Source organism: Balaenoptera acutorostrata, chromosome 16 (assembly GCF_949987535.1).
Source record: "Balaenoptera acutorostrata chromosome 16, mBalAcu1.1, whole genome shotgun sequence".
Taxonomy (NCBI): Eukaryota; Metazoa; Chordata; class Mammalia; order Artiodactyla; family Balaenopteridae; genus Balaenoptera; species Balaenoptera acutorostrata.
The window spans coordinates 5,071,423-5,084,674 of record NC_080079.1 but is presented as its reverse complement, the minus strand read 5'-3'; the positions used below and the strand labels follow the sequence as shown (position 1 = coordinate 5,084,674).

Sequence of the window (13,252 nt, the reverse complement as noted above, 5' to 3'; positions counted from 1 at the left end):
CCCCATAAGGCACAAGAGCCAATGAGATGTTATGAACATAGGCAAGGATGCCTTTATTTTCCTCTTTTCAGGGAGTGATTTTGGCTACAAGGTGGCAGAAGCCCTGGGGGTGGAGGGCTAGAGCAGTGGTCCAGGCCTGACATGTGGTGGTGGCCCAGGGAAAGGTGGTAGCAGCGGGGATGAGGAGAGGCAGGTGACAGCTCTGGAGACTTGAAGTCAGCTGATCACACAGTGTCTCTCAAACGGGGTCAATGTCAGATGTGTGAACGCCCAGTGGAGCCGGGTACCAGGGTGGCTCAGACCCCGGGAGCAGGACAAGCCTCACGTGGCTGCAGAGCTGGCAGGGAAGTGACTTCTCATCCGTCCAGGGAGGTTTTACTTCCTTCCAAGCAGTTCAAGCAGCTCTGAGTGATTAAGCTCCATTCCTTCACGTGTGAATTCTTTTTCAAAGTAATTGATTTTCCAGCTAGTGATACCCAGGCTGTGTGGTGCAGCTTTGGCCCCGTCACACCCTCGTCCACGGGTCTGCATCTGTCCCTCCTGTCCCGGGGACAGCCCTCCGTGATCATGTCCAAGGCCGCTCCTCCCCCTCTGAGCCCGGGATCCCCCTCTCCATCCAGGACATCACTCTGGCCCGTCCGCCGTCTCCCTGACAAGCAGCACTGATTTCCTCTCCACTGGCTGATACACACTCGCCTACAACCATGCCATTATTTCTCCCATCTTTAAAAAAATTCTCTCTCGTTCTGACTCCCCTCTCCAGCTACTGCCTGTTTCTCTTCTTTCTCCAGTCCTCCTTCAAGAGCTGTGTGTACCCCTCCTGTTCCTCCTCTGTTCTCCCTGAACCCACCCCCATCACAGGTGCCCAATAATTATCTACAGAATGAGGGGGTGAGTGACAGGATGTGTCCCTTCTCCTTCCAATCAAACCACCAAGCAAAAGGCAACTGTGTCTTTCACTGTCTGGTTTAGGGTTTCTAAGGGCTTGCAGAACTACAGATGTCCTGGCTTAAAGGAAAAGGAAAAAAATCCCTTTTTTTAGGGGAAAAAAAAAGTTATGCCTTCTCCATTTTTCCCCCGGGGCATAAAACTGAGCAAACCATTTTCCATTTGGACTAATAAAGAATTGCTGTGGGGAAAAAAGGAACATGATTTCAATGGTCAATAATTCTTGAGTACTTGACTGCACCACAAGGCAGGGTTCATCTTCAAGTCGGTGTAAGAACCTTTCCAGCAAGGCTTCCTAAGTCCAGCCCAAGTCCCAGATCCCACTGGGTTTCCTGCCCTACCAGAGGGCAGCCAGCCCATCTGACCCCCTTTCTCAGGCGCTGGCTCTGTCATGTGTGCGCTCAGAGAGAGGGTGGCGTCGTTACTGCACGGTTGGGCGGCTTTGGTGCAGAGCACAGAGGAAATGCTCCATTGCAGGGTCTGGGAGAGCAGGGCCTGACTCACTCTCAGAAATGTCTTCAGAAAGTGTCCAGCCTTTGCTCAGATTAGTGGAGATCAGCTGAGAACCACAGGAGGACCCAGGATGCAGCTTGGCTCAGGGAGAGATGGGGAGGCCTAGAGAGAGTGGAGGTGCCCATAAGGAGTCTCCATTCTGTAAGAAGAGGTTGCAGCAACACCGGGACTGGCTGGGTCCCCTCTCGGCTGGACCACACCCCTTGGAGTCGCCATCCGGACTTATGACACACATCTTTCCTGGGGACTCCAGCCCCTCATCCTCGAGGGACTGGAAAGAGATTCTCACTCACGTCATTCCTGCAGTGAAGCACTCACTGGCCAGGGCATAAGGCTAGTTCTGGGCCACGTGGGTCCCCTCCAGAGCTGAGGGCCCTCAGACAGTGCTCTGGAATCTTCCACAGCATTGACTCTTCATCCATTTCCTGTGCAGGGCACTGGAAATTTAGAGGGTGATTGAATATGACTCTTTTCCCAACAACTGCCTGGAAAGCCAGATTAATTTTAGAATGACTGCAATAAGAGCATCCCATAAAACATCTTCACTGGTGAAGGACTTAGAGCTAGTTAGCAGAGCTAGTTAGCAGGTTAAACCGCAGTTGCACACCAATATCCTGGTGAGTCATCACTAGCCTGAATTATTTGTAAAGGGTGCTTGTCCAAGCTGCCATCTTGGTTTTCATCCGCTGCCTCCCTGATCCTGTTAGATCAATGTTGTCATTCTACCCGACTGGTCACTCGTCAACCTCGCAGTTCTCCGTAGGAAAGCAGTCGCTGATGTGTGCTCTGCAGCCTCTTCAGTCTTGGAACTAGCAAAGGAATTTCATCAGAAAACAATTAAAAAGTTTTCTGTTCATGACACTTGCAGAAATGGGACTTCCTGGAACCGAGAGGTTCAGAAAGAAAAGGTGATCATCTCAAGAGAATGTAGCTGAGATCATCTGATAAAAAGAGGAGGCGGGAAGAGTGTGCTCCGTGTTGCAAGTAAACGAACAAGGCCAAGGATGCTGTAAAATGGACTAAGGATTTCAAATCAGAAAATAAAGCGGAGCGTTGCTAGGGTGCTTTTTCATTTGGGACTGTGGTGAACCTCATCTGCCTACTGCATGTCTAAGCCAGGGTAGGACGTTCAATCACACAGGTTAAAGCGATTCTTCCACTGAGATAATCTAAATCTCGATCATACTGAATCTGTTTTCTCTCTGGCACGGAAATATTTTCCAAGGTATTCACACGGGAAATATGAGCATCCCACACTCTGTAGAGCCCTAGCCAATTAAAAGTAGATGAAAATCTCCTTAATGCAGCATCCTTTAAACATTCCGGGGTGAGGGGGGTGGAGAGGGGAATGTATGTTTATAGAAAATCTGATAAAGAACACAACTGTGTAACCTCTGGGTGGGTTGGATAAAATATTTATTCAAGACATATTTCTTTTAAAAACAATTACTTTTGATAGGTGAAAGCATCTCATGTGTCATTTAGGATAAAAACAGATTAAGCAGTGAATTAGAAGCCCTAAGATTCTAGGCAGCTAAGAGAGTGGTGTATTAGCTTGCGGAAAGCTAAAGAAAAATCAATCGGATGAATGAGAACTACAAGTAAAGGTAATGATTTCTTTGAAATGGAAATGTACTAAGGGAGGAATTGGTCACTGGAGCTTAAAAGAAACATTCCGAGTGGAGAAGCTCCCTCTTCCGAGAAATGTGAGCTTGGGCTCTGGCAAAGGACCTGAGCTACCTGGAGCAACGGATGAATATATTCAAAGGATGCAAAGCTTCCGCAGGATGAAGGAGACAGGTAGGGGTTCTTGGGAAGAGAAGTGTGTGGTTCTAGGAAGAGCATCTCAGCCACTTTCTCTCTTCCCTGGCTGCTGGTCCTAACTCTGAAATCTTTTTCTACTCTGGGGTTATTTTTAAGATGTCTTTCAAAGTATTAAAATGCAATTTCAGAATAGCTTTTTCTCGTCAAAAATAGCAGACGGTTTCTTTAAGTAGCAGCTGTGTAAAGAGTATTTTAAGTCTATTGGGTGATTCAGTAATAAGTAAGGTCTTTGACAGTGTGGTTCTACTAAGAAAAGGCAAAGACTGGCAGGCAGGTGAGGGTTCAGTGCCAAGGGTATGCCAGGTATGGGACCCGGCTCCCTGTGGTCTCAGTGAGAGCCTGGAGTTAGGGACTAGCTCAGCATCCTTTAAAACCCATTCCAGGAGGAGGGGGTGCGGGGCAGCTGGAAGTGCTGGCACATGGTCATTGTTATGGGCTGAATGTTTGCATCCCTCCAAAATTCATATGTTATAACCCTAACCACCATGTGATGATATTTGGAAGTGAGGCTTTGGGAAGGTAATTATGTTTATATTGGGTCATGATGAGGGTGGGGGCCCCCCATGATGGGATTAGTGCCCTTATAAGAAGAGGAAGAGAAAGATCTCTCCTAAGGCTGTGTGTGAGCACACAGTAAGAAGGTGCCTGTCTACGAGTCAGGAGGAGAACGCTTACCAAGAACTGAATCTGCCTACACCTTGATCTTGGACTTCCCAGCCTCCAGAACTGTGAGAAGGAAATACCTGTTGTGTGGGATTTTGTTATAGCACCTCCAACTAAGTCATCGAGAGCAAGAACATCAGAAAAAGACCAAGCTGGGCCAAGTACACCCCACTGTGTGCCCTTGGGCAGGTAACTTACCTGTCTGATCCCCAACTTCCTTATCTGCCAAACAGGTGTAATAAAGATACCCACCTGACAAGGCGAAGGAGTTTAACAAGACAATGCAGGTGGCATCTCGCTGGAGGTAGAATAAGCTTGCAGTCACTGCCCTAACGGTGCTACCACCTTGTGGGGATGGTTCCAGTGGAGAAGTGGACGATTCGTGTCTGGGGACCCAGTATGTGGGGTGGTGTGACACTTTCCTGATTCTAAGTCAGCAACCTTCATTTCTGTTTGAGAAACATTGTTGAGCAGGTCCTGGGCTCCATATGGTCCAGAGGTTTTGATGATGCTCAGGCCCTGCCCTCAAGGGGCTTATAGTCCCTGAGGAGGAATGACAAAGGAGCGTTCCACTTTCAGTACATTACCCAAAGTGTTTTTAGTAGGGGAACCCTGGGTCTTGTAGGAGCACAGAGGAAGAGGGTGGGTGGCACCCAGGAAGGCTTTCTGGAGGAGTTAGTTCCTCCATATTTTCCATGTTTTTCTCAAGTAAACCACTGTATTTTATTTTTCCCAAGGAAAATAAGGGAAATTCAGGCCTACCACATGTATCAATAAATTAATCCACATGTGTCAAAAGTTTATCAGCATTTTAATAAATGTTACCTGATTGGGAAACCCACTTTTAAACCATTACCATAAAAAATACTCCCTTTCCAAACGATGGCAGATTTTACATCCTGACGGTATCTGCAAACATAACACGAACTTCCTGCAAGCCTTAATGTAGAGTCGAAATAGATCCTTGTTTTTCTGACCACTGACACGTAGAGCTTATTAAATGGGATGGTTTGGGAAAGTAGCAAAATCAGGCCTGTGGTTTCTACGCAAACACTCCTCTCAACCTCGCCCTGTGGTTTCCTTTCTGAGCTCCACGGCTGCTCCGACAGGTGGGCGTCAGCGGCCAGCAGCAGGCGAGGCAGGACTGGCGGACCGACTGCTCCGACCGGGGACAGTGGCCAGCAAGATTGACGAGCCAGTAGCTGACCGGTTTGGTCAACTGATGCCCGAGCCAAAGGCCATGAGCCTCTAGAAAATATCTGTATTTTTCCAATGCTTTCAGATTAAGCGAGTGTGTTTCCAGCTTGTTTCATCATGAACGGTTGTGTTGCAGCATTACTCTTTGACCGCACGATTCAGGTTTGAGTTTCTCTTTCCCTTGTTGCTTTCTTTTCCCTCACAGATGTGGGAAGAGGCCATCGCCCTGGGCAAGGAACTGGCTGAACAGTATGAAAACGAGATATTTGATTATGAACAACTTAGCGAATTGCTGGTAGGTCTTTCTTTCTCTTTAAATGAACAGGCAGTCTCAGCTTGTTCTTCTGGAATTTTTCTTTTCCTTTGAACGTTGGGATTCTCCTTCATTTTGTCCAGGAGGACACTTGATTTATTTGCTGGTTGATTCTGCCCCATAAGTATTCGCTTTTTATTCCCCAATGAGCTTTTGTAACCAAACTCTAAGACGCCTCTGAACGATTTATATGTGAACAACTGCTGAGTCTAGGTGTACGTTGGTCTTGATGGCCCAAAGGTCTCCAGGAGTCTCCACTCATTTAAAACTGTGAGCCTGTCTACAAGAGGGGGACAGATGGAGGCTAGCCCAGACCTTTCTCCTGCCACAGAAGCTATCCGTTTCTAACTACTGCTTTCTCTGCTGTATCATTTTTGTATTCAGCAGATCGACTTATGATGTTGTGATGTGTATCATGAATGTGGAACAGAATTCTGCCCTTTTAAATTCTCTTGTAATGTATCCCATTATCTGACTGATGCCTTTTTTTAAAAAATCCTAAAGATCAGACATTTAATCAGAAGAAAAACCATCTCTCTGGCACCTCTTTGGTTATTAAAACACCTATAAATCACAACTGGTTGCTGAATTTGGCTTTTTGGTCAAATTCCCCTGCTGAATGTTGGAAGATGAGTGAGGAGTACTGTCAAAGCTTCGTGGTGAGATTAAGTTCAATGCCTGCATCAGCACCGCTCCCCCGCCTTCTCCCCCTCCCACCCGCTAGAACTGCCAAAGCTGGAAGAATCCAGATGCGTGGATGTTCAACTACTCCATTCAAACCTGAAATGCATTTCCTTTCTTCCTTTCAGAAAAAACAGGCTCAATTTTATGAAAACATCGTCAAGGTGATAAGACCCAAGCCTGACTATTTTGCTGTCGGTTACTACGGACAAGGATTCCCCACGTTCCTTCGGGTAACTATGGATTCTGTTTTGATTGGGTCAGGATTGTTTCCCGGGCAGCGAGCCTCTTCCCTTTCCGAGGAAGAATTTGGACTTCGCATCCGAAGTCCGACTCTTTGTATTATTTTAACAGCTCTGTGCTTGGCTTAGGGTGCCAGAGAGGGGCTGATCATATTTTTTGATTGCATATAAACTTTCCATCTCATTTTTCCCAAATAGAACTCCTGTTCAGAGATTAATGTATATTTTAAAAATTGTGGTTGGGGACTTCCCTGGTGGTCCAGTGGTGAGGACTCCGCACTTTCACTGCCAGGGGCCCAGGTTCAATCCCTAGTCAGGGAACTAGGATCCCACAAGCCGTGTGGCACGGCCAAAAAAAAAAAAAATTCTGTAAGATATATATGCATAACATAAAATTTACCATCTTTACCCTTTTTAGGTGTATCGTTCAATGGCATTAAGTTTATTTAGTTTGTTGTGCAGCTATTCCCACCATCCATCTCCAGATCTTTTTCATCTTCCCAAACTAGAACTCTGATCCCATTAAACAATAATTCCCCCTTCTCCCCTCCCCCCAGACCCTGGCAACCACACTTTTACTTTCTGTCTCAGAATTTGCCTGTTCTAGGAACCTCATTTAAGTGGAATCATATAAAACTTGTCCTTTTGTGTCTGGCTCACTTCCCTGAGTGTCGTGTCTGCAAGGCTCATCCATGTGGTAGTGTGTATCAGAACGTCATTCCTTTTTATGGAAGAGTAATAATCCATCGTACTGATGTACCACATTTTGTTTATCCATCCGTCCTTTGATAGACTTTGGGTTGTTTTGCCTATTATGAAGAACACTGCTATGAACATGAATATTTTTATTTATATGAGAAACTGGAAATGGATTCCCAGTGCTGGAAACTCAGAATCATACTCCATTGCTGAGACAAGCATGTGCTCTTTGACACAAGATAGAAGAAATACTGTGATCACCAGCCAAGTCACCCAATAATCATGAGGCCAGAAATTGTGTAAATAACTGCTGCCTAGCCTACTAGTAGAATTGTTCAAGTTTCTCAAAAACTCATTCTTGGATGCCGTTGACCATGATTTCCTGTCATTTCTTATGACCTTTTTTTTTTTAATGTCACATGGTTTTCTCTTATCCTGGGAGACCATGCGTGATCCTTGTGGTTTTAGAGAAGCAGGAGCTGTCTGCCTAGGGCACACCTGTCCGGGGCCGTTAGATCCAGTTGGGAGATTTCTGTAGCCGCAGAGGTGTGTTCCTTTGGCGCTGGTGTCTCTGACCCCACAGGAGGCCCTGACGGTGTAAGACATCCCTTCACACTGGCACCAGCAGGAAGGACTTACCCGGTGAGGACCTGTCACTCTGTACAGGAACGTCAGCAAGCGGCCCTCGCAGGGCTCACCAGCTCCAGCAGGTGACCTGTTAGTTGATACGCTCACGCAGGGTCCTGGCTGGGTGCCTGGGGCATCTGGCCTGTCCCTGTCACTGCTGGTCAGTCTCTCCTTAACACCGTCACCTTCATCATGCAGCTGTGGCATTTAAGATAGTGGTTAGGGAGGATTTTGAAATTAACTTTAAGTAAAAAACCAATCCAAAGGGGATAATGAGCCTGGAGTTGAAGTCACCTAATGTTGCCCAAGGCTTTAATTAAGGTATGTGAATCTGTACATATGCTTCCGTGTGTGTGTGTGTGTGTGTGTGTGTGTGTGTGTGTGTGTGTGTGTGTGTGTGTCTCTAAGAAAGACTGAGAGGGAGGGACAGGCCCTAAATCACAGCGGACCTGTGCTGTGCTGGGTGTAGAGTGTGTGTGTGGCCCTCCTTGGACAGTGCCGTAATTTAAGGGCACTACGGCTCTGTCCTGGCGTCCTGAGGAGGCAGCAGGGCGGGGTGAGCATTTTGCAGCCCCCAAGCCAACTGATGCCAGGGTTGTCCTGGGAGGTCACATGAGATCCACGCTCTAGGGACCGTGCTGGGTCACCTGCCCGTCACAAGGGCAAAATGCAGAGTACGAATAACGAGTTTAACGGGCTTGATTAATATGGAACTGACTCCCCCCCCACCCCCGAATAATTCTGTGGGGCTATAGCAATACACTCATTACGCTTTACAGATTACCTGTCAGGGCTCCAGCTGACAATGACATTAGCAGTTAACAAAAAAGTGGGTGGGATGTTTGTCTACTTCATTCAGTGCTGGGAGCACAGCCTCTGAGAACTGACTCGCTGGCCCCTCTGCTTTGTTTTGCTTTAAGAATTGATCGCATTGGGGTTTTTTGCATTTATATGAATATTTATGATTCTTACAAGGAATAAATATCTTTGACTATATGTACGTTTCCCTCCTGTTTTCAGGCTTGAATGGACCACTTCAAAATGCAAAGTAATTGACATTTCTAGAAAATGTTATTAGTGTGTTCATCTATAACTCACTAGTGTTTTTCTGTTAAAACCTTTATATACATTTTTATTATTATGTCTTCCTTCTAGTGTAAAGCATAATAAATGCATGCTAGTTTCGTAGTAGCCTGTTATACATTAAATCACCCTGAATTTCTGAAATGTTTGGCTTTTTATAGCCCTAAAAGATGCCCATAGTGTGTATTTATATTTCTAACTAAGACTACATATTACTTTGGTTTCTGCTTCAGATTATTTTTTTAAAGAAAGAGCACATTTTTCTCCTGTAATGGGTACTTTAAGACATACCTAAGCACAAAGTGAAAAAAACATATTCAATTTTTAAATTGTTCCTTCTTTAGTGATTTACAAGAACTCGGAATAACTTTGGACTAGGGAAGGGGATAAATGGAATGCCACAGGGGCTCTGTTTTTGTGAAAATTCATTAATTAGACAAATTTTAATTTGGCTTTGAGCTGAGTCTCTAGGATGCATCTGTTTGTGTGTCTTCTCTTCCCCTTCCTCCTCCTCCTCCCCCTTCTCCTCCTCTTCCCTCTCCCCATCCTTCCCCTGCCCCCTCCCTTTCCTCCTCCCCCTCCCCCCTCCCCCTCCTGCACGCTGGCATCCGTCCAAGGTCAGGGCAGATAACAGGGCTGCCCCAACTCATGACTGGCTGGCCCGGACCCTCTTGCCCAGGGTCCGTGATGAAACAGCAGCCAAGTCCAAGGAGGAGAAGCACGAGCCCCCAGCCTCCTGTTCCTCGGGTTCTGTGGGTTCTGCTCACTGCAACAAGGAAAACCTTGTGGCAGTTTTCATTGACATTGAGACAGCCCTGAGATGGGGCAAGAAGATGGGTGGGGGGAGGTGGAGGGCTTCGAGAACCAACTGCCGCATCACACTACCCACTGACACCTTTCTGTGATTCAGCTGCCACTCAGAACACACTTGTTGAATCTCTGAAGGTATGGAGACCAGTTCCATCTTGGAATCAGAACGTTCCTGACAGACGTATTTACAGAGTGACCGTGTCACGAGACAGGTCTCAACGAGACAGACTGAGTAGAGAGGAGTGCTTACCTACTTATCACCCTCCCTCGAGGTCGCCCAGCCCCGCCACCCAAAACAACCCCCAGGTGGACTCTCCAGACTTTGTGGAGGTGACGGAGTGGCATTTGAGAGGGACAGACTCCAGCCTTTAGGAGGAGCACTCTGTATGCCCTACCCTGTCATCCGTTGATGGCTCGTTGTGCACACGACAACTCCAAACGTTCCACGGGGGGAGTCCGGCCACCACCTCCGCCCTCTCAGCACCAGGGGAGGCCAAGAGCCTTGGGTCCCTCTGCTTTGGTCTGGACCTTCTTCGCTCTGGTTCTTCTCATCTCTTGGCTGTGACCTATAGGAGCCAGCTTGGAAAGTCGTGCTCAGGCTCTGAGGCCCCACCTTAATCTCATGCTCTCTTGAATTTTTTTTTTTTAATTTATTTTGAATTTTTGAATTTTATTTTATTTATTTTTTTATACAGCAGGTTCTTATTAGTTATCCATTTCATACATATTAGTGTATACATGTCAATCCCAATCTCCCAATTCATCCCACCACCACCACCCCTGCCACTTTCCGCCCTTGGTGTCCACATGTTTGTTCTCTACATCTGTGTCTCACTTTCTGCCCTGCAAACTGGTTCATCTGTACCATTTTTCTAGGGTCCACATATATGCGTTAATATACGATATTTGTTTTTCTCTTTCTGACTTACTTCACTCTCTATGACAGTCTCTAGATCCATCCACGTCTCTACAAATGACCCAATTTCGTTCCTTTTTATGGCTGAGTAATATTCCATTATATATATACACCTTCTTTATCTTCTTTATCCATTCATCTGTCGATGGGCATTTAGGTTGCTTCCATGACCTGCCTATTGTAAATAGTGCTGCAATGAACATTGGGGTGCATGTGTCTTTTTGAATTATGGTTTTCTCTGGGTATATGTCCAGTAGTGGGATTGCTGGGTCGTATGGTAGTTCTATGTTTAGCTTTTTAAGGAACCTCCATACTGTTCTCCATAGTGGCTGTATCAATTTACATTCCCAGCAACAGTGCAAGAGGGTTCCCTTTTCTCCACACCCTCTCCAGCATTTGCTGTTTGTAGATTTTCTGATGATGCCCATTCTAACTGCTGTGAGGTGATACCTCATTGTAGTTTTGATTTGCATTTCTCTAATAATTAGTGATGTTAAGCAGCTTTTCATGTGCTTCTTGGCCATCTGTATGTCTTCTTTGGAGAAATTTCTATTTAGTTCTTCTGCCCATTTTTGGATTGGGTTGTTTGTTTTTTTAATATTGAGCTGCATGAGCTGTTTATATATTTTGGAGATTAACCCTTTGTCCGTTGATTCGTTTGCATATATTTTCTCCCATTCTGAGGGTTGTCTTTTCGTCTTGTTTATGGTTTCCTTTGCTGTGCAAAAGCTTTTAAGTTTCATTAGGTCCCATTTGTTTATTTTTGTTTTTATTTCCATTACTCTAGGAGGTGGATCAAAAAAGATCTTGCTGTGATTTATGTCAAAGAATGTTCTTCCTATGTTTTCCTCTAAGAGTTTTATAGTGTCCAGTCTTACATTTAGGTCTCGAATCCATTTTGAGTTTATTTTTGTGTATGGTGTTAGGGAGTGTTGTAATTTCATTCTTTTACATGTAGCTGTCCAGTTTTCCCAGCACCACTTATTGAAGAGACTGTCTTTTCTCCATTGTATATCCTTGCCTCCTTTGTCATAGATTAGTTGACCGTAGGTGTGTGGGTTTATCTCTGGGCTTTCTATCTTGTTCCATTGATCTATATTTCTGTTTTTGTGCCAGTACCATATTGTCTTGATTACTGTAGCTTTGTAGTATAGTCTGAAGTCAGGGAGTCTGATTCCTCCAGCTCCGCTTTTTTCCCTCAAGACTGCCTTGACTATTCTGGGTCTTTTGTGTCTCCATACAAATTTTAAGATTTTTTGTTATAGTTCTGTAAAAAATGCCATTGGTCTTTTGATAGCGATTGCATTGGATCTGTAGATTGCTTTGGGTAGTATAGTCATTTTCACAATATTGATTCTTCCAATCCAAGAACATGGTATATCTCTCCATCTGTTGGTATCATCTTTCATTTCTTTCATCAGTGTCTTATAGTTTTCTGCATACAGGTCTTTTGTCTCCTTAGGTAGGTTTATTCCTAGGTATTTTATTCTTTTTGTTGCAATGGTAAATGGGAGTGTTTCCTTAATTTCTCTTTCAGATTTTTCATCATTAGTGTATAGAAATGCAAGAGATTTCTGTGCATTAATTTTGTATCCTGCAACTTTACCAAATTCATTGATTAGCTCTAGTAGTTTTCTGGTGGCATTTTTAGGATTCTCTATGTATAGTATCATGTCATCTGCAAACAGTGACAGTTTTCTTCTTCTTTTCCAATTTGTATTCCTTTTATTTCTTTTTCTTCTCTGATTGCTGCGGCTAGACCTTCCAAAACTATGTTGAATAATAGTGGTGAGAGTGGACATCCTCGTCTTGTTCTTGATCTTAGAGGAAATGCTTTCAGTTTTTCACCATTGAGAATGATGTTTGCTGTGAGTTTGTCGTATATGGCCTTTATTATGTTGAGGTAGGTTCCCTCTATGCCCACTTTCTGGAGAGTTTTTATCATAAATGGGTGTTGAATTTTGTCAGAAGCTTTTTCTGCATCTATTGACATGATCATATGGTTTTTATTCTTCAATTTGTTAATATGGTGTATCACAATGATTGATTTGCATATATTGAAGAATCCTTGCCTCCCTGGGATAAATCCCATTTGATCATGGTGTATCATCCTTTTAATGTGTTGTTGGATTCTGTTTGCTAGCGTTTTGTTGAGGATTTTTGCATCTATATTCATCAGTGATATTGGTCTGTAATTTTCTTTTTTTGTAGTACCTTTGTCTGGTTTTGGTGTCAGGGTGATAGTGGCCTCATAGAATGAGTTTGGGAGTGTTCCTTCCTCTGCAATTTTTTGGAAGAGTTTGAGAAGGATGGGTGTTAGCTCTTCTCTAAATGTTTGATAGCATTCACCTGTGAAGCCATCTGGTCCTGGACTTTTGTTTGTTGGAAGATGTTTAATCACAGTTTCAGTTTCATTACTTGTGATTATTGGTCTGTTCATATTTTCTATTTCTTCCTGGTTCAGTCTTGGAAGGTTATACCTTTCTAAGAGTTTGTCCATCTCTTCCAGATTGTCCATTTTATTGGCATAGAGTTGCTTGTAGTAGTGTCTTAGGATGCTTTGTATTTCTGCAGTGTCTGTTGTAACTTCTTCTTTTTCATTTCTAATTTTATTGACTTGAGTCCTCTCCCTCTTTTTCTTGATGAGTCTGGCCAATGGTTTATCAATTTTGTTTATCTTCTCAAAGAACCTGCTTTTAGTTTTATTAATCTTTGCTATTGTTTTCTTTGTTTCTA

The 13,252-nt window shown here is 44.4% G+C and overlaps 1 protein-coding gene across 2 annotated transcripts in view; it reads left to right on the top strand.

Annotated features, from left to right (window-relative positions):
* The window catches only part of DOCK1 (dedicator of cytokinesis 1), a 532,415-nt gene that overhangs the window by 477,550 nt on the left and 41,613 nt on the right, over positions 1-13,252 (top strand). For both annotated transcript variants that reach the window (XM_057531553.1, XM_057531554.1), the window contains exons 39-40: positions 5,351-5,440; positions 6,268-6,372. In XM_057531553.1, coding sequence (XP_057387536.1) covers positions 5,351-5,440; positions 6,268-6,372 — 195 coding nt within the window. The remainder of the gene's footprint in view (positions 1-5,350; positions 5,441-6,267; positions 6,373-13,252) is intronic.